We start from the raw sequence: 19,006 nt of genomic DNA, 5'->3' as shown, positions 1-19,006 counted from the left end.
TGTTGAGCAAATTAAGGTGCCAACAATTGTCACTGCTATGAAGTAATCTTTAAGGTAGTTGATAATTATCCTTAGCCTGGATAATCGGGAGTATACCATCAAGACCAGAAATCCAGAAACCCTTAGGTCCCAAGCTTTCCGGATTTGAGGTCATCAACTGTACTAACAACAAAATAAAAACCAACTAAGACCAATAGTAATTAAAGATGAAAACTAACAAGTTAATGGTTGGATCATTAAGGATGTCATGATGGCTGAAATACAGTTACAACATTCACTTTCTGTGTTACAACCCAAGGTGGATGGATAATCCTGGTAATAACAATAAATCTATAGCAATCTATGGGTATTAGATACATGACTCTTGCGCATCACACTTACTAAAAGGAATACCTTGATGCACATGCTGAGGATGATGATTAACAGCTGCACCCAGAGTGACTGCATTTCCCATGGCTGGAGCTATGAGGGTGACCGCCATTTTGCCATCATGTATGCCTTCTCGGGATGTTTCTGCGGGCACCACCAGAGACGACGAAGCAACCGTACCGAGGGCGCAAATTGCCGGGGCTAGTGGTCGCAGAGAGGGATGAAAGAACAGAGACACGATGAAAACACTAGTACGAGACAAGGTGTGCCTACTATCACAATGATATATACAGATGGGACAGAGAAATCACAGGGACTACAACCTTAAACAATGTCCAACAATGCTCTCTTTTCAGCAACCCACTTTATTACATTATAAAGTGACGTGAATATAGAGCATGGTTGGTTTATTTTTTTTTTTTGGCTGCTGCGCATGGACAATGGTAGAGAGTGTAAAAAAAGTGAGGATAAGGAAAAGGATTAATGGGGAAATAATATTTGAGGTTTAAAAAAAATAAGAAGTCTGCTTTCCAGGGTCTATAAAAAGGTTTTGTAGGGACAGGAATTGCATAGCAGCACAAAAATGAAAGAAATTGAGAATATGCTGCAGCTACTGCATAGTTTCTAAGGCAGAAACTTTGCATGATGCAATAATAGCAATTATCAAGGTTTAAAAGGAAAAGGAAGGCAAAAATAGGATGCGCAGCACAATGGTGGAAACTTCACAGCGTGGTCAGCAAATGATCATAGAAAATCCAATCAACACAAAAAGTTAACTTTCATTGAGGTATTACTAAAGTCGATTCTTTCAACTTCATCATCACTTAAAGAATGTTTGACCTTCATTTTTCCAAGTACGTGACATGTTCCAAAGGAAAATTGAAATATATTTTTATTAATTCCTTTTCATCAAAAAGAGACGAGCTTATTTCAATGAATGTCAAACTAAGAGAGTTGTGACGATAACTGACCAGTACTGTGAAGATACCAGCCACACCACAGAACTCCGTCACTTTCACTCACTCAAAACAAGCACAGCACACAATCATCTCATGTGTTCAGTCACTTACAACACATCCTTCTTCCTTCCAAACAGCACACAAAACGCACACGCAGACTTCATACTAAGATATACTCACTCATTTATTTCACAAGGCAATCGTACAGTCAAGCACTCACACTTAAAAAAAATAAACACTCTGCCCAGAAGCAAATCAACATAGAAGTAGCAGCATGCATTTTTGAATGCTCAGCAATCTTATCATTCGTTCAAAAGAAAAACATGCTTCAAAATGTGCAAGAATATATTATTAATGAGTAAGTTTCTTCAATGTTCCTTTGAAAAGATTTCTAAGCACATTCCAAGTCTGGATAAAAAATTAAGGCATTTAATGAGACAGAGATATTAAGAACTTCTAAGATGTTGCAGCTCGCTGAGAACTAAGTGAAGAAAGTAAAATAAAAGAGAAAAATATTGATAGGTACTTAATACCCGATACTTCCTCCCATAAAAAATATCCCAATGAGTAAGACAGGGTAGCAAATCTCACAATACCGGAGAAGTACAGTAGCACATGCAATATGAATATTATAATCCATATGAAACGGTAAAAATATGCCCTGAAAAGACTTGCAAGGAGTCCCTCCATTAACACTGACAGGTACATATTAGCAGTTTTGAAATTATCCCCCAGAATAAGCTAAACCGAGAAAATTAACCTTCACAAAAAATAATTTAATGAAAACTTAATCATAAAATGAGCCAGCCTAACAAATTTTTAAACTAGGAGATATTTACTTTAATAATAAAAAATACAAACTTGGTTTGCTGAAAATTTCCATAAATGATTCAAGCCATTATATGACAAGAAGAAAACTGTAACTACTTGAAGAAAAGTAGCCTAAGAGAGAATTTCTCCATTCTTTTGCATCCACTGATTCAAAGCTAAAATCTCAGAATCTAATCCATGCTCTCCACATCATGAAATAATGATGCTGAAATTCAAAACCATATTCTTAGAACTGTCTAAATCTCAATAAAGAAGCCTTTAATTAAGTACCTTACTTTCTAAAGATTTATACATAAGCCCCAATTGACAACATACCTATACCACATAATACATCACACTAAAAAACCATAGATCGTATATAAAATTAAAACAATTTACGCAACGTTTAGCTGTTGAATCATTTTGAAATAATGATAACGTAAACATTATTTTTCCACCCCATTACTAACACATTCCAAATTCTAGCCCCAAGGGGATTCATAGAGTAAATATAATTTCTATCTGTGAAAAATTCCCATTATTAAGCTATGACAATCCAAATCTTATTTCTTTCTTTTCCAACAAACCACAATATTTCTTACAGAGAAGTCATTATTTTTTCCATACTTTACATCACTGGAGACTCATTGATTGAATTATGAGGTTGGTTTAAAAGGGTGAGAGTAAAGCTCGACCCAGACTTCCCCTTCGATCACTGGCCCGATGATCTAACAACTTGGCAAGCATATGCTCATTGGGTTTAAAAAGGTTTGTTCGCTAAAAGATTAATTTTTCTTTAATTGCTCATGGCTCTAACTACATCAACCAACATTATGGTTTGAATACAAATGGAACTTAAACAAAAGGAGACAAAAACTTACAAGGCATGCCACAAGTATGTATCTACTAAATATTACACATGCATTTTAAAATGCTTCATTATTTTCAGCTAATAACTTACAATTAAGTCACGAGTATTTTTTTCATGGAATAAATAACATTCAGATCAGCTGAGCATGGATAGAAATACAATTACTTTACCTATTCCTACTATATTTAGTTGAATCTCATATATTAAATTTCTCATCATAGACGGGGAAATAATTTAAATCTATGAGCAACATGAGCTCTATTAATGATATTTGGAGCATTACAATATCACTGAGTTATCAATAATAACAAGACGTAACAAACAATAACTTATCCTTCTGTGTGTAAGATTATAAATTACACTTTATGATATGATGCACTTTGAATTTCCAAAAAAAAAGTTTTCACCACCCTTGGTGAGCTAAGTCACAATGTATATTAAAACCCATAGAGGACTCATAATTTCATTGAAATCACATAAAACAAATGAAAAAAATTTGAATACTCATCTCAAGAAAATGCTTAACAATAATAATAAATCTATTAGCAAGCTTATCCAACTAGGAGGGTAATAAAGAATTACTTTGATCACACATAATCTTCTAAGGAAGTTTTTACATACTTGGTATCTCATAATTGTTTCTAAAAATTGAAATGGCTTTTTTTTGTCCAAAATTTAAATAAAATTTTATGATAACGGGCATGACAGGATTAAACAGTTTACCGACCTAAAGTATGGATTGAATGATTTTGCAATGCTGAGGAAAGCATTGAGTAAGCTATTTAAGAATACTTGGAGGCAAAAAACAGATGATGATTCTTAGAATATTATAGCTGGCCAAGCTATCATGCACAAAAATTAAAATAATTGGAGTATTACTGAATCTTCTGTAGTTACTATCATGCATTTGAATTTCAAGCATAAAAAATAGTTATCATGAAGTCAAAAAAAACTATAAGAGATTCCTACAAAAATACAGGAAAATGCATGAGCCCAAAGGGCAAACAACTCTTCAGGAAAACTATTAGGGTTCAAGACAAATACTGTATAACCATAACCAAAGTATGATTCTAATTGAGTGAAAGAAAAACTAAGGACTTTTCATACTCTGGGCCACTCACACACACACACACACTAAACAATCAAAACCAAGCATACTCAAGTGCACATTCTTTCTCTCTGCTTCAAACACTAAAGACGGAGCTCTGCGGTGTAAAAATAAGAGGGTAAAAAGGAAGAAAAGTGAGGAATGGGGACGAAAGGTGCAAGGCATCTCAGAATTGGTGCCTGATTTAAAATGCCAACCAAAAGCTTGAAAACTAAGGATGTTGGCAAAGAAAAGGAATCGGTCTAGGGAGGCAGGAATTGACAGATGTGAAGGCTGTGTCATGAGGCACTAGTGTACAGGCCATGGGGAAATGAAGGATGAAACATGAAACGAGGCACGTTTTCATACTCTGATTTCAGCGAACCATCACATACATGCATTCCAGCAATGAGAAGACTTTTTATTTATCGATCAACCAGAATTAACTTCTCATCCATGAGTTCTGAACGATATATTTCTTTCGATAAAAAAAAACAGCAGCCGTTCGAAAATTACACGAAATTTAGAGAAAAGCCATTATCCAAGAGAGATATTTCTTTTAACTACAACCAGAATAGAATACAAAAAGTATTCCACATTTTTAAGCCAAACATTGGCAAAGACCTTTATTCAACAGGCTAAAGAAAAATTGCAAAGTGGAAAGACATTACACAGACATAGGTACTTCTGTGTCATTTCTGACTAATCAGTTTAAAAAAGCCAAAAAGAATATCGGCAAATTTATTGCTGAAAATAGGACTTTATATGGCTCCATTTCAAAAAGACACAACAGGAAGGAAGGGTGTGTTCTTACTTCTCAGCTAAGAGGTGCTACAAGGGAGGTAAGGCAGGATTTTTAGCTGTAGAATATTTTCAATGAGTTCAAAAATAAAAAGGATCATATGTCATAAAGATAAGCTATGGACCAGCGATATTTCTGTCCCCTTTTGAACTGAATGGTTTGGCACCATTTCAAATAGACAGTGAAAGACAAGAACAAAAAATGATACAATATGAGAGGCTTGTTCTGGACATATCACCGGCATTGAAATTCATCACCAGGACATTCTAATTCAAAAGTAACAAAGATACGACTGCTAACAATCCTGAACAAAGTGAAAAGTAATAGACTAGATAAACAGTCTCAGTTGTGCACGGTGGACCTACGAACTTAAGAAAAGTAATGCTGACTTAAACTGAGCAGCACAGCTAAATGATACCCCTCTGTTTTATTGCCAAACAAAAATGAAAAAGGAACCGGATCTGAGACTGAGGAATGCACAATTTGGAGAAATACAAACTTATTTATTGGAAATATAAATGCATTTCAAAACCACCGGCCTTAAGTAGTATCTTTATTGAAACAAAGATTAAAAAAAAAGACAGCAGCATATGAGGGACTTGCCGAGGAAGTCAATCACAAATCATTTTCGATAAGAGTAAAAATCTACCGGAGTGGTTGCGAGCATTTCAAAGGGTACAGGCACCTTCTCGAAAGAGAAACAAGAGAGAGATAGAGAAATAGAGATTTCTCGTAGGGTATATCCAGAGAAAGATGTTGAGGATGAGGATAGAGTAGAGGGATAAAGAAAGGTGTGTGTACGAGAGATAGAGATAGGGAAATAGGAATTGCTAGTTTTCTTTTTTTTCTTTCTTTTCTGATCCCTCCCCAACCCCTGCCCCCAGCTGACGATTGACATACCGCCCTCTGGCACACCTGCAAGAAGTGGAGTTCAAAGATTATCATCACGCAGCTGGAAGGTGAAGTTGGTGTTGGTGGGAGGGCAAGCCACCACTCTCTGCTGCGGATGGTAGAATGCCCCGACCAACCGAACACAACCCACAGGTCAGACGGATGGATCGGGGCACTAGAGGCGACTGACTGGTGAGTAGATTAGAAAACCAAAAAATTAAACGAGAAAAAACCAACAGGCTACATATATATATAGTACACAACCATGTAAAAAGAGTTGAGAAAAAAATGCACTTCTCATGCAACACTTAATATGTTTCTATTTTTTTGTTCTGTGGCTCTATAATGGCAAGGTTATTTTTTAATTGACGAATGAATTCAATAAGCTTAGTTAACTCATTAAATACTCATCTGAACTTCCACTGGGACGTTTATATTATCACCAAGAGATTTAGATTCTGTGTACACATTATATTGTTTTTTTCAAAGGCAATTTTGTCCAAATTAAGAGATATAATTTAAAATTAAATTTTTTTCACTTTTTACAAAGCTGTATCACACCTGATGAAACTGAGAATGTTCTCAAAAACTCAAGCCTTGCCAAATTATTTAACAAAAGATTTAAATTGCAAGCAATTTTTAAAGTGATGCTGTGAATCAAAAAGCAAGGCATGAAATAAGTGAATTAATTAAAGCAGGATTGTTAAATGTTCATTTGTTCAAATTATGTTCGAAACATGATGCAGCAAAACACACACACTTGACTAGTTTGCATTTATTCATTCATGATACATGCAAAATTTACGCATTATATGGTGTCCGGTATAGGCATGTTTTACAGAAATAAAACTGGATTTTGTGCTTAAAAGGCATTTTCAAAGAAAAAATCACGAATAACTGTAACACCCTCTTAAATTTCCTAAACATTGGCAAAATGAATAGAAGAAATATTAAAGAAAGCAATGCCTTCAAGATTCAAGCAAAATACCTCCATGAAAGACCAAAAATCATTGACAATTCTTATCCGACTTGTATTCAAGTTCACTATTTAAATGGATCAATTATTCATGTAGTTAACTTTTAATAACAGATATACTAGCTACTAAAGGTCACCATTCTGAAGGAATCTTAGCAAAAGTGCAATTCATCCAAAAGAAACAAGCAATATTAAATTTTTTTAAGGAATGACTTCAGTAAACATATGGGATAATTTAATGATTGGAAATATTAAATCATTAATTAGCATGAATTGTTAAAAAAAATGCTCGTAGAGCAAAATTACTACACCTTACGCTGCCATCAAAGTTATTCCTTACTGATCATGATCTGCATTGAAAAATTACCCTTCTTAACCTCCAACAAATGAAAAAAGATTAAAATATTACTGCAGCCTCAAAAATACAATTTTTTTGTTATAGATTACGTTGAGACAATGTTACTATCAATTAGCTCACACGATATCAAAATGCCCAGCACAAGGTTCTTTCAGATTCTGCATTCTGAATCTCAAGAATTAGCAAAATTACTGAGGTACGCCCTTCTAGATCACTTTAACTGGACTTCAGTTAGGGCATCCCCAAGCCTGACATCATGAGCAACAAAATAAAATGTGAAATGCAGTCTCAGGCAGCTTAGATATTAATCTCTACACGCACTTCTGAGCTCATAAATGTGAAAAATATAGAAATATATAATATTATATAGTAGTAATAAGTAGTCACCATGTACAACTACCGATCACGGATCTTGGCCCGTTACCAGCTCACCCTCGTCCTTGGAGACACTGCAAAGGTATGGTTCTAGGAAGGGGGCCTAGGGTAAGGAGGACTCGGAGGGTCAAGGAGGAGGAGAGGCGGGAGAGGAAGGGGAGGAGGCGAAGGAACGCCAAGAGGCTGGCACCCTCTCCGTCCACCCCACATAGCTTGCCCAGCCTCCCTTCTTCCTTGCCTTCCGCAGAGGCAAAACAAGAAGAAACGACAAAGAGTTGAATGTCAGTAGTGGCGGGCCACAATCACTCGCTCAGACACCCTCGACCAAACACTCGCCCAACTACGCTAACAGACACCCGCTCAGTCAAATATCAGTAGTGCAGGAACAGTAATCATTACACATAATACAATCAAATTGAATCAAAGAACACTTTCACTGAACTATGATTACGTTTCATGAAGTTTCGCCATGGGCTCCCAAGGAAACTAATGCATTAATCTGGTTGGCGGTTAACAGTTTATTTTCATTCTTACGATGCTGACCACTATATAAGATCAATCGATCATAATATTTTGAAAACTTGAGCATTCTCGGCAACAGTCAAGAAGAGAGGTGCCCATGGACAGCTTCAGAGACTTGAGAAGTGAACCTATAGTCAAACATTCTGCTCATTCTCCCCGATTCACATACATTTGGACACACAAATGTAGGTGTATGTAGGAAAATGACAGCACAAAGATTGATTCAAGCATAAGATGAGACTGATTTTTAAAATAAGAATATGGGACTTGCCACAAAAAAAACAAACTGTTCATATGCCACACATTAACTTCATGTTTGACCAAGCCATTCACTTCTCCGAAAGCTGTAAGAGAAACACATTTTTACAAAAATATCTTTCCTTGGGCCAAATTTCGCATGGGCACACACAATCACCACTCAGTAAAATAAAAAAAATAACCTCGCAGACAATCTCTCACTTCCAATCGCTCACACACATAGGCATGCAGGCGTTGGAGAGCTTAAGGCGCTCCAACGCAACACATTCAGCCTGACGCACCACAATCACTCCACATGCCCCCAATCGCTCTCACGCACCTCCCCATTCACGGCTGTAAACACAAATCAGCCACACGCACGCAAGTTCCAGACACCCTCAGCCACCGAACACCCTTCCTCACGTTCCTTGGACATCAAAAAGAAATATGCAAACACGCTCTCACTCGCGCAACCACTCATGGAGGTGCATGGCCAATCACAACTTCAGCTCATACCCCACGAGAAATTTGCCCCAGGGAAAACTATAACTTAAGAAATAAACCTAAGGGGAGCCATACTTCATAGGTGAAATTCTGAAATGACAGTGGAAACGGCATCTGTGCGGCAATTATGTGAAACAATGATTGAAAGAGGTCAATTCAAACCTCAATACTTAAATAAAGGTGCCTAAAATGATGTTAACACTGTCAATTCAAATGTGCCATGATGAGCAGCAGAAGATGTACAACAGCCGACCATGTTAACAAATCTGGGGATTGATGTGAGCTACATTTCATTGAATAAAGATAAATGTGAACATTCATTGTTTTAAGATAAAAGGAGAAGAATGATGCCCCTCATACTAGTCAGCTATATTCTTGATTTCCATAACTTGATTTCAAATATAATGACGAAATAAATCATTTCAAATGGTAACTCATTTAATATAACAAGCATTAATTATTTAAATACAATATGCCATTTAGTAATCACAAGGTTTCCCAGATTTTAACAGGAAAGCTTATTGAATGATGAGATGTTTTCTTTAACCATGTGCTGAAAATGGTCGTTTGATCAATTTCAATATATTCAGTTGATGTAACTATTTAATGCCAATACTATGAAGATTTAAACACATGCATAAATTATCAATTACAAGTCTCATCCTTCAACCGACATTTCACTGCCACGCACCATGACACCTTTTAATTCACTTGTGAATAATAAAATTAAATAGAAACTAACTATAATCAAATTATGCTAAGACCATAGTATAAATAAATTAGCCAAGACAACTGCCATTCCTGCTTGGATAGGAGCACTAGCAGAGAAATTCAAAGCCAAATGAGAGGTAATTGATCATTATAATAAGAGAAAACGTCTTTTGAGAATTTTCCAACTAAAATCAGAATTTTTTTCATTCCATGCTGATTTGAAAGTGGGAATGGCAGTTGAAACTCAGTCCTTAAAAAGGCCCCAGTTCAGTCTTGGCTGGCAAGAGTGAGTGAAAATTGAATGTAAGCAACCACAGATCTTCTGCATCATTTTCATGAAAATTTTTGACACAATCTATGCCTTTAAAGACATCAAAATTTATAAAATGGATAGCAGGTGAGTCAAGTAGATGCTTACAATTTTCGCTAACTCCAAAGCGGTTTTCTCCCAACCTCCCCAAGTCATTCCCAGTCAATCTTGGTTTGTATTAAAATTTTTACGGAAGCAACTAATTTGAAAAAAAGTCATAATCCCTCAGTTATTTCTTTCTTTAGCACATTAATGATCTGATAACCCCAACTAGTTTCAGAAAATTTTCAAAATCAATGCTTGGCTTCACAAGGGAATTTTCGAAAGAATTCAAATGAGTGAATTTTGAACAAGGAAAAAATTTAACTTCCCATTTGTTCCCAATGATTTTAATTTTTTTTAATTCTTTTTTTTCATATCCTTTCACTCAAAAACAAACTGAAGACCTCTAGAGCAAAAAATCAAGCCACCAAACTGCCAATTTTTACAGAGAAGTGAGCAGAGTCAAACTGATATAATTCAACTCTGGAAATACTTCCAGGGAATCACACCAATTTCCTTTGCTAACTTCTCACTACTACAAGTCAAAAGACTTTTTCTAAAACAAAAACTTTGTGGCCCATGGTATCCCATCTATTCCAGATAAAAATAAGATGGCTTAAAATATCAGGAATGATGAGAGAGACCCAAAGGTGTAAGATTGCAAATAACGAAACGCTTAGGCAGCATCGTGGTTGACCTTTCTCCAGCCCTTCCCCTTTCTTCCCATCCCAGAGCCCCGTCATTCTCAAACAACTCCTTCCGTAACCGCTCTCACCTATCTTGGTCGGTGACGCTAAGGGCGTGGTTGGTGGGGTAGCTGTGGATATCCCAGACCCCCTTTGGCCCACAAAAATCTTGGCCATTGAGGCCTGAGGCAATGCTTGCGCTGGCAATCCCTCAGGAGAGTATGTGAACACGTGTGCCTCACTTTTCTTCCCACTAGAAGTCACAAGCAGCCTGACCTGGACGGGGGAGGTGATGTCTCGCCGTCGATAAGGAGGTACAACGCAGACAAGATGAGTCTGGAAAAAGAGAAGTCATACTTATGAACAACAATCAAGAATAGCCACTACTATCAACCTCCAATAATATCAAGACATACACTAATCAAGCCTTCATCTAACCTGGATAAGCATGGAAATATGTATTATATTTGTTAAGCCACACGAAATCAAAATCTGACCAAGTAATAAGCTCTTATTAACTAACTTTCATTCTACATTTAGATTCAAAGTCTGCATGGAAACATTTATGAACTGGTAATAATGTAAGCATTATTGTCAATTTTATAAATTTTCACGCACATTGAGGTAAATTTCTTGCTACAGGCAAAAAGGAAAATATATTCTGACTGAGCATATGAAATGATGACAATATCCTAAGCACAAAATAAGACTTGATTGGACATCATTACAAAATACCAAAACAATTATTAATAATAATAATAATATCAAAACCTATAATGAGTCTCTTTTTAAAATACATTTGCAGACAGAAATTTAATTCTTAAGGAGGAGTGGCCGATTCTAATTCTAGGGTTAAGTACTGAAGGAAGTATAACTCAATAATGAAGTTTACTTACTGGCTGAAGAAATTCACGATCTGGAATCACTTGTTCTTCCCACAGAGGTTCCCCATTATCACCACAACTGTCTTCATCTTCACCCGCTGAGCCTCCACCACCATCGTCACCATCTCGTGTGACATCTCGGCCCGTCCGAAACACCACACGAGTGTCTTTCAGAAAGTTTTTACCAAGTATAAACAGCTCTGCACCTCCACCACAACCACATCCAGTCAATGACTTTTTACATATTTCAGGTACACCAGGGGGCTGAGCTGTAAACAGAAAATGAAGATATTTGAAAATATAGCGACATCAAATAAACCACAATGATAATTGCAGAGCGCTGAGATGATGCTTCAAATTCAAATCAAGATCTACCTACAAGCATCATTTAATTTGCTTCTGAGGTAGTTTTCAACATTTTTTTTGTTACATCTTAGCCCACAATCTTAACTGTAGTAGACCATTAGAAAGAACTTAATCACAATTTTTTTGCAAGTTTCACCCAAATTTTAAGTAGGAGGAATAATTTTTACTTAAAATGCAAAATCACTAATGAGGCCAGAGCCGACTTCTCACAGAATTTAAATTAACTTTAGTTGCTATTTTAGATTAAGGTCGCAATTTAGAGAACTGAAGTCATACATTGTGTATTATTTAAAAGTTGTTATAAGTAATAATTTGGTAATAAAAGTAATTATTTGAAGAACCATCCATATTCTACTACTTCATCAGCTTCACAACAAGATGCTTCCAATTGTGCCTCAACTTAGTAACCAATATCTTGGTCTACGAGTTCAGAAAACAATATTAAATGAAGAGCTATGACTTCACAATTCCACAAAATTTATTCGACCGATTATTCTTTCCGGGTGGCACTTCATCATCAGGGATCATCACAAAGTACAAACTCACAGTTCTTACAAAGTCATTGCTCTTCATTTACAATGATTAACAAAAGAGCAATGACCACCAAGTCACACCGGAGACTACTACTTTAAGAATACAACTTCATACTCTCCTTAGTTCTTTCAAGTAGTTATCACTTTATCAATGCTAGCACAATGGCGGCTAGTTCTCATGCACCATGAATTGGATGGACTGGAAGAAATAGCTCCAATTATTCATTAAATGAAAACATATACATACTGCAAACAATGGGCTGAGAAATGGTCTGCAATGTCTCCGTAGTTCCATTAGGAAGCATTAAGTTAGCCCTGAACACCATGCGGCAGCGAGTTGACTTCTTTTTACTCCTCCCAGCAGATTGCTCTGGAAATCTATGCTCAACATCCACATTTCGTTCTTTGAGAATTCCAACACAATCACACCTAGTTATAAAAAATAATAAATATTTATTAGTCACCACATCAAATAAAACAACTTAAATGACTCGGGTATAAACATTTCACTCAAAGTTATTTAACACCAAATACTTAAATACTATTTTAAGATCTCTCCATATACCTTCTCTCACATAATAATGTTTCCACCCAAAGATATCAACCGAGAAAAGTATATTCTTCATCTTTGCATCCCAAATTATATTGTATTCATATTATATTTTATTCATACCGATGTTTCAAGTCTAATAGCATTTATCCAAATTATTTCTACATATTGCAAAATGGAAATTATATTACTCACGTGATAACCATATCTTTGGCAGGATCAAACTCTACTTCAATGAGAATAGTGCCATCCACTTTCAGCTCGGAGCAAGGAGTTGAATTCTTCCCACTGACACGACATGCTTGATAGAACATGTGCGGTGCAACACGCCCCAAGTCAGTGCCAATGAATACTTGGAGTTTAGCTGGACCGTTGTATCCTACCAGCTGGTAAAATAAGATAAATACACAATTATTCGAAACTACTTCCAGCATAATATCAAAAAAGAATTCTGCAATCACACACAGCAAGATTTCTACTATTTGAGATGGATAAAATTACTATTTTTTATGAAATTTATAGTATTGTCAGTCATCGATACAGAATATCACATTTTTTAAGTATCTCAATCATTTCTAGATCAGCATTGACACAAATAAGCATTGAAAACACCTATTAGAAATAAATAAGATTATATATAAGCCAGATAAATGACCATAGATTTCAAAGCTCATACGAAAAGGCCAATCCCGCCACGTACGATGGATTTGAAGCCTTCATAAAAGATTGATAGAGCATTTCATAAAGTCAAAACAGGGATCATAGTAGAGATTCCATGATTTACTATGAAGATAACTGGAGGAATGGACATATTCCAGGTTAATTACAGAATAAAGATGAGAATAGGGTGGTTTCCTATTTTTTTAATGCCTAAATTGAAAGGTTATTACTCCTGGAGTACGTATTTCATGCTTTTAGGTTTTTAAATTTTAATTTAGATTTTCATGCTTTTAAATTTTTAGAATTTTCACGCTTTTAGAGTACCTTGCTAGCAAGTGGTGCTTGGCTTAAATAAGGATTATTAATAGCCTATCAAACGAAGGAAACTTTCTGACCATAAGCAATTTTAATAAGTGATTATTAAGAGATGTTTCCCTAAGCTTTGTGCCTCATGCATGCATTGGTAACCGCAGACGATGTAAAACTCTTGACTACTCGTATAGCATCTAGGTCCCTGCGACATCACGTGGAGTGGCATCGCATGAGCTCCAATCTGGCCTTTTTTTTCAAATGTTAAAACTGACCATTCATATTCGTCTAAAGTGGGATTTCCAATGCCGAATAATTTGTATATTATGAATACACTAATGGTGGGTAACGAATCGCAATCAATGCCTTTCCTTTTCTTTGATGAAGGAAACTACCCCACTATTTTTTTTTTTAGAAGATTACAAACCCACCTTGACAATAGGGAAACCATTGCCACTTCGGTCCTTCACCGCACCACGGCTACCTTCAGTCTGGTATCGAGCGCGATGCTGTGATTCTGGCTGTGCCAGTATGAGAAGCTGTGCAAGGGTAGGTGGCCCACTGTCATTTTTTATCAGGACACTCGATGGGAGCTGTGCTGTCAGAGGGTAGTTGCCATCAGGCCCACGTGGTGGCAATACAACTGATGATGCCGCTGTTCCTGATGAGTGAGAACCTGAGCCAGCACTTCCTTGGGAAGATTTTCTCTTCAGAGATTGTGACTTGGTTGGTGTAGGAACTGATCTAGCTTGGCTGACTGGCCTGATTGCATTGCTAGGCACTAGTGGTGGAATGGTTGCAGGCTGTGGTCTAAAACATAACATGACACATTGAGGTAAGTCTCAATCAAATGAAAAAGAATTATAAGTGAATAACTTAGACAACATCAGCCACCTTACCTCAACTCTGAACCCTGAGAACTGTTACGCGAAGACATTGAGAACACTGAGAAACAGTCACTACCTCCTTCCTCAATTTTCTCCGTCTTAATACCCAGGCACTGCTTTTTAACCTCTGGACAATGATTGTCCCAAGATTCCTAAAAGAGGAAAAAAAATAAACACATGAGTAACGTACATTAACACATAACAAATCAGCAACTATGAATTCATTGAATCAGCAATTAAATTTAGAACAGCTTTCACAGCACCTTAGGCCACCTTAAGGGTTCATATTCTGCATAGAATTCAAAGAGTTTTAGAGGATAACTTGAGGAAGGGTTCTAAAGAATACACAACAGGGTCCAAATATTGTTAAGTACATGGGTTTATTTGTGTGTTTTGGTCACATTATGTTGTTTTGCGTTCACGCGGTTTTTATTCTTCTTTTGTTTTTGCTGTTTATTTGAGTCCATGAAAGTGATGTAATAAAACGAGTAAGATAATCTGACAATTTTGTCAAATTCGAACTCAACGAGTGCAGAAATTGGGAATATTTTAGTAAGAAAAGCATTTTTCCCAAATTAAGGGATGACCAATAAAATTTCAAGTTTAGTAAATTTAAAAAAAAATCAAGTTATTTCTTATGAAACAGGGCTTTCATTATCCATCCATAAACATTATATATGCAATCTTTAATTTGCTTTATGTATAATGCTAAAAAAATCATGTAATAAAGTAGTTGATCTTGAGGAGGGGAAGGGTAGAAAAGAGTTTACAAGGGGATGGGGAAGAAAGAGCATAAGAGATTTTGAAGACTTAGCTAGGGAAGCAAAACATTATTAATCTAATGAACGCAACCTCTTCAGGACTAATGTGTCATTAGTCCTGAAAGCCTTCTGACAGAGAGGAAAAACCATTGACTGAAATCATTGGCCACAAAATGCGGGTTAACTCAAAAGTTTTCTTAAATGACAACATTTCAGTATTAAAAATATTAAATTAACTGATGAAGTTAGAAGATGAACTTCATCAGTTATTTATCTATTTCTCACTTCCCTGTAAACAGATCAGAATGGTCTTTACAATGGGTGTTTCAGCATTAACAATAGAACATCACAAACATCCATGCCTTGGATTTGGGCAACCTATCCAGGGGGGATTCGAACCCACGACCTATGGATTGGCAGGCAAGAACTTTAACCCTCCGCCACCGAGGCCGGCAGACCAGTTAATTTAATATTGAAATATACGGATCTTCAGATCTAATAATAGTTAATTTAAAATTGAAATTAAAGGAGGTTACACTTGTCCATAAGTATTTAATGCATGTGATACATTATGGCTCACAAAGCCATCATTTAAAGGCTCTGTTGAGTTCATTTAATGACAAATAAAATTTCTAATGCAATGACAAAAGTAATTACAACCTCTGTCAAAATCTACAGGCAATAAAATCAATTAAAAACCGTTGCAAGTTGTAGGAGAGCAAAACTGAGAATACAGGATGACTTCTACACACCTCTTGCCCATTAAACTGAGGCAACTGGCTGCTAGTAGCAGTGGGATGAACAAACAATTGCACCTTTTGAACTTCAGAGGGGTGGTCAAATCCCAGCCCTGAATCATTAGAATTATCGCATGGATCCAAGGCTCCAACAACACCACCTCCGATCCCTCTATTTTCTTCTGACCTTCGTCGAGCAGCAATCAAGCTTCCTGCGAAAGAAACAAATACAAAATTTTATGATGTCATCAAAGCCTAAATTCAGTCAAGTTATGCCTTATTTTAAGTGGTAAAATAGCAGAGCAGACCAGCCCTAACACCAACATGCAAATTTGTGGGTATTTTGTACATAAAAATTAAAAAAAAAGGAAAATCAAATACATAGCGCAGTGAATAGTCCACCAGAAAGACACATTGGGTATGAACTGGGTATATTATCCCAATAACAATTCTTAATTATCATGCTCAGAAATATGATTACCAATGCTCAATGACAACAAGTATACTCAACAATGCTGAAGGGAACCATTAGGTCTAAAAAGGTCAAGTTATGTTTAACATTCACCATCAACTGCAAACCAAGGTGATTCAGCCTTTGAGAAAGCAGGCCCATTATACCAACAAGAAAATTTGTATGTATTTATTGGATGTATGTAAAGAAAGGGAAAATGTACGAAATACTGCATAGTCCATCAGACAGATGTGAGTATGACCTGGATTTTAAAACGAAATGACTGTTAATTTACTAAGAAGGAAATTTGGGCACTTGAGTGTTGGACACAGTGTACAATGAACTTTATTTTCCATGCAGATAGTCTATGCACCCACATAATCAAACCTAAAATCATAAACAAAATTTTACCTAATAAGGTTTCAATTCCATTGTCAATACTTTTGAAAAAGAGACCCATTAGTTACTGTATTTTTGTCGTACGTAACCAACTTTACAAGCGACTAAGGCGTAACATTATAGGTGACAAAAAGTCGAATTTCTAGAAGCCCTTATCACACGATTAATTTCCACAGCTTTCAAGGGATAGCTTCAATTATGGCTCAAATTATTGCTTAAAATGAGGAAAACTTTTTCAAGGCTGACTCAAGGGATAGAAATCCCAGTACTTTTTTCATCATAATGCCCATCCATCTTTGTGACCCAGAAGATATCATTTAGTTATAGTCAAAGCACACAGCCGCAAAGAGTGACTGTAATGCCACTTTCAGTTTTCAATGGAACTAGAGGAAATTGAAGGAATGATGCAAAAAGGCAACATGAAAAAAGCAAATTAAAATAACCAGTGATAAAAAAGATGGATCAAACCATCATTTCCAAAATTTCAGACAAGCTTTCATTGAAGCTATCCTTCAGAGGGACAGAAAAAAAATGTTCATATGATGAAAGCTTCATAGTTTCATGGAAAGGAACATGGTAAGTTTTAGTCAGTACTTGTTCTACCAATACAATTGCAGAAGGCAATTAGTAGCATTACTTATATTTCACTTTCCCTCGGACAGATGATGAGATAATAAAATTTTCATGAGGGCAACTTTTGAAACACTTCACAATTATTGGTGAGATGATGAATGTAGAAGAATAGTTTTCCTTGAAACTTTATTTTCTCATTGCTATTTTGAATTCCCAGGTTAAATGGGATATTGGATAAACTGGAATTTGAAGAGTAAATCATTAATTACTGAATGCTACAATAGAAGAAATCATAAACAAACAAAGGAGTTATGAGTTCCATCACTGTAATTCTTGACAAATCATAGCTTATCTTACACTTTTTACCACATGAGCATTAAATTAAAGACACTGATTGAAAAATACATAATGACTCTGTTTACACAACTAATTCATGATTTCGACCACTCCTTCAGAATGAGAGAATAAGCAAGACCCCAAAGGCTTTGGCATTTATTCTGATATATTCTGAGAATTAAGTTCTGATTTTTTTTATTTATTATTTATCACTCACAGGAGGATTGGCTAATCTCCACCACATTGTATTCATGAGTGCTTCTCAGGACAACTCTAACTGCATCATAATTCTAATTTTGGGAAAAGGTTCATGACACCTGTGTAGACCTCTTATGCACTTTTATGCATTAGTGCTATTTGAAGACCAATATCTACTGAAACTACCAGGCTAACTTAGCAAAAATACTTTCTCCTCTCACCCTTGCTTCTTCCCAGCCACCAAAGCAAGAGCTGCAATCCAATACTGGATAAGGCAAAAAAATGATGGGATTACAGTGCACCTTAGGTTTACACTTCCCAATTTACATGCCTGAAAATTATTTGCCACACATCAATTTACTGTAGTAAATTACCTAATGTAAATCTCTTGTATTAAGCATGACACATTGGTCCACTTTCCAACAGAATTCACACTAAGGAAGGACCTGAGAAATACATTTTTACCATTGAGCTGGAGACTAACATAGCCCATAAAAGAGAGTGGAATATCTTAGAAAATGATACAATAATAAGGCCACTAGGCTGGTCACTCTTCCAAGAGTATGAGGCATGCATTAAGAATAAAACAGTAAAAATAAGGTTAATAAGAAAATGGTAAAGATTATTTACCAAGCACCAAAATGACACCAAAACCATTAAATTGAAGTATTTGATCGATCCTCAAAAGTATTTGAAGAGAACAACCATACAATCAACAACTACTATCAGAAAAGAAGAAAATTGTGAATGATATCCTCCGGTAAACCCAAAAGGTATCACCAATTCAAAAGGTAAATTCAAAATATCAAAAGATATGACCAATTATCAATGGCCCTATTTATAAAATTTATG

The 19,006-nt window shown here is 36.0% G+C and overlaps 1 protein-coding gene across 3 annotated transcripts in view; it reads right to left on the bottom strand.

Moving 5' to 3' along the window:
- LOC124164851 overlaps positions 1-19,006 on the bottom strand; it is an 88,007-nt gene that overhangs the window by 7,722 nt on the left and 61,279 nt on the right. For 2 of the 3 annotated variants that reach the window (XM_046542052.1, XM_046542055.1), the window contains exons 3-10: positions 16,213-16,409; positions 14,712-14,851; positions 14,244-14,622; positions 13,039-13,229; positions 12,541-12,722; positions 11,407-11,663; positions 10,600-10,846; positions 382-570 (exon numbers count right to left, since the gene is read on the bottom strand). In XM_046542052.1, coding sequence (XP_046398008.1) covers positions 382-570; positions 10,600-10,846; positions 11,407-11,663; positions 12,541-12,722; positions 13,039-13,229; positions 14,244-14,622; positions 14,712-14,851; positions 16,213-16,409 — 1,782 coding nt within the window. The remainder of the gene's footprint in view (positions 1-381; positions 571-10,599; positions 10,847-11,406; positions 11,664-12,540; positions 12,723-13,038; positions 13,230-14,243; positions 14,623-14,711; positions 14,852-16,212; positions 16,410-19,006) is intronic. The other variant, XM_046542053.1, reaches the window with a different exon arrangement.

Source organism: Ischnura elegans, chromosome 9 (genome assembly GCF_921293095.1).
Source record: "Ischnura elegans chromosome 9, ioIscEleg1.1, whole genome shotgun sequence".
Taxonomy (NCBI): Eukaryota; Metazoa; Arthropoda; class Insecta; order Odonata; family Coenagrionidae; genus Ischnura; species Ischnura elegans.
This window is presented reverse-complemented; position numbering and strand designations above follow the sequence as displayed.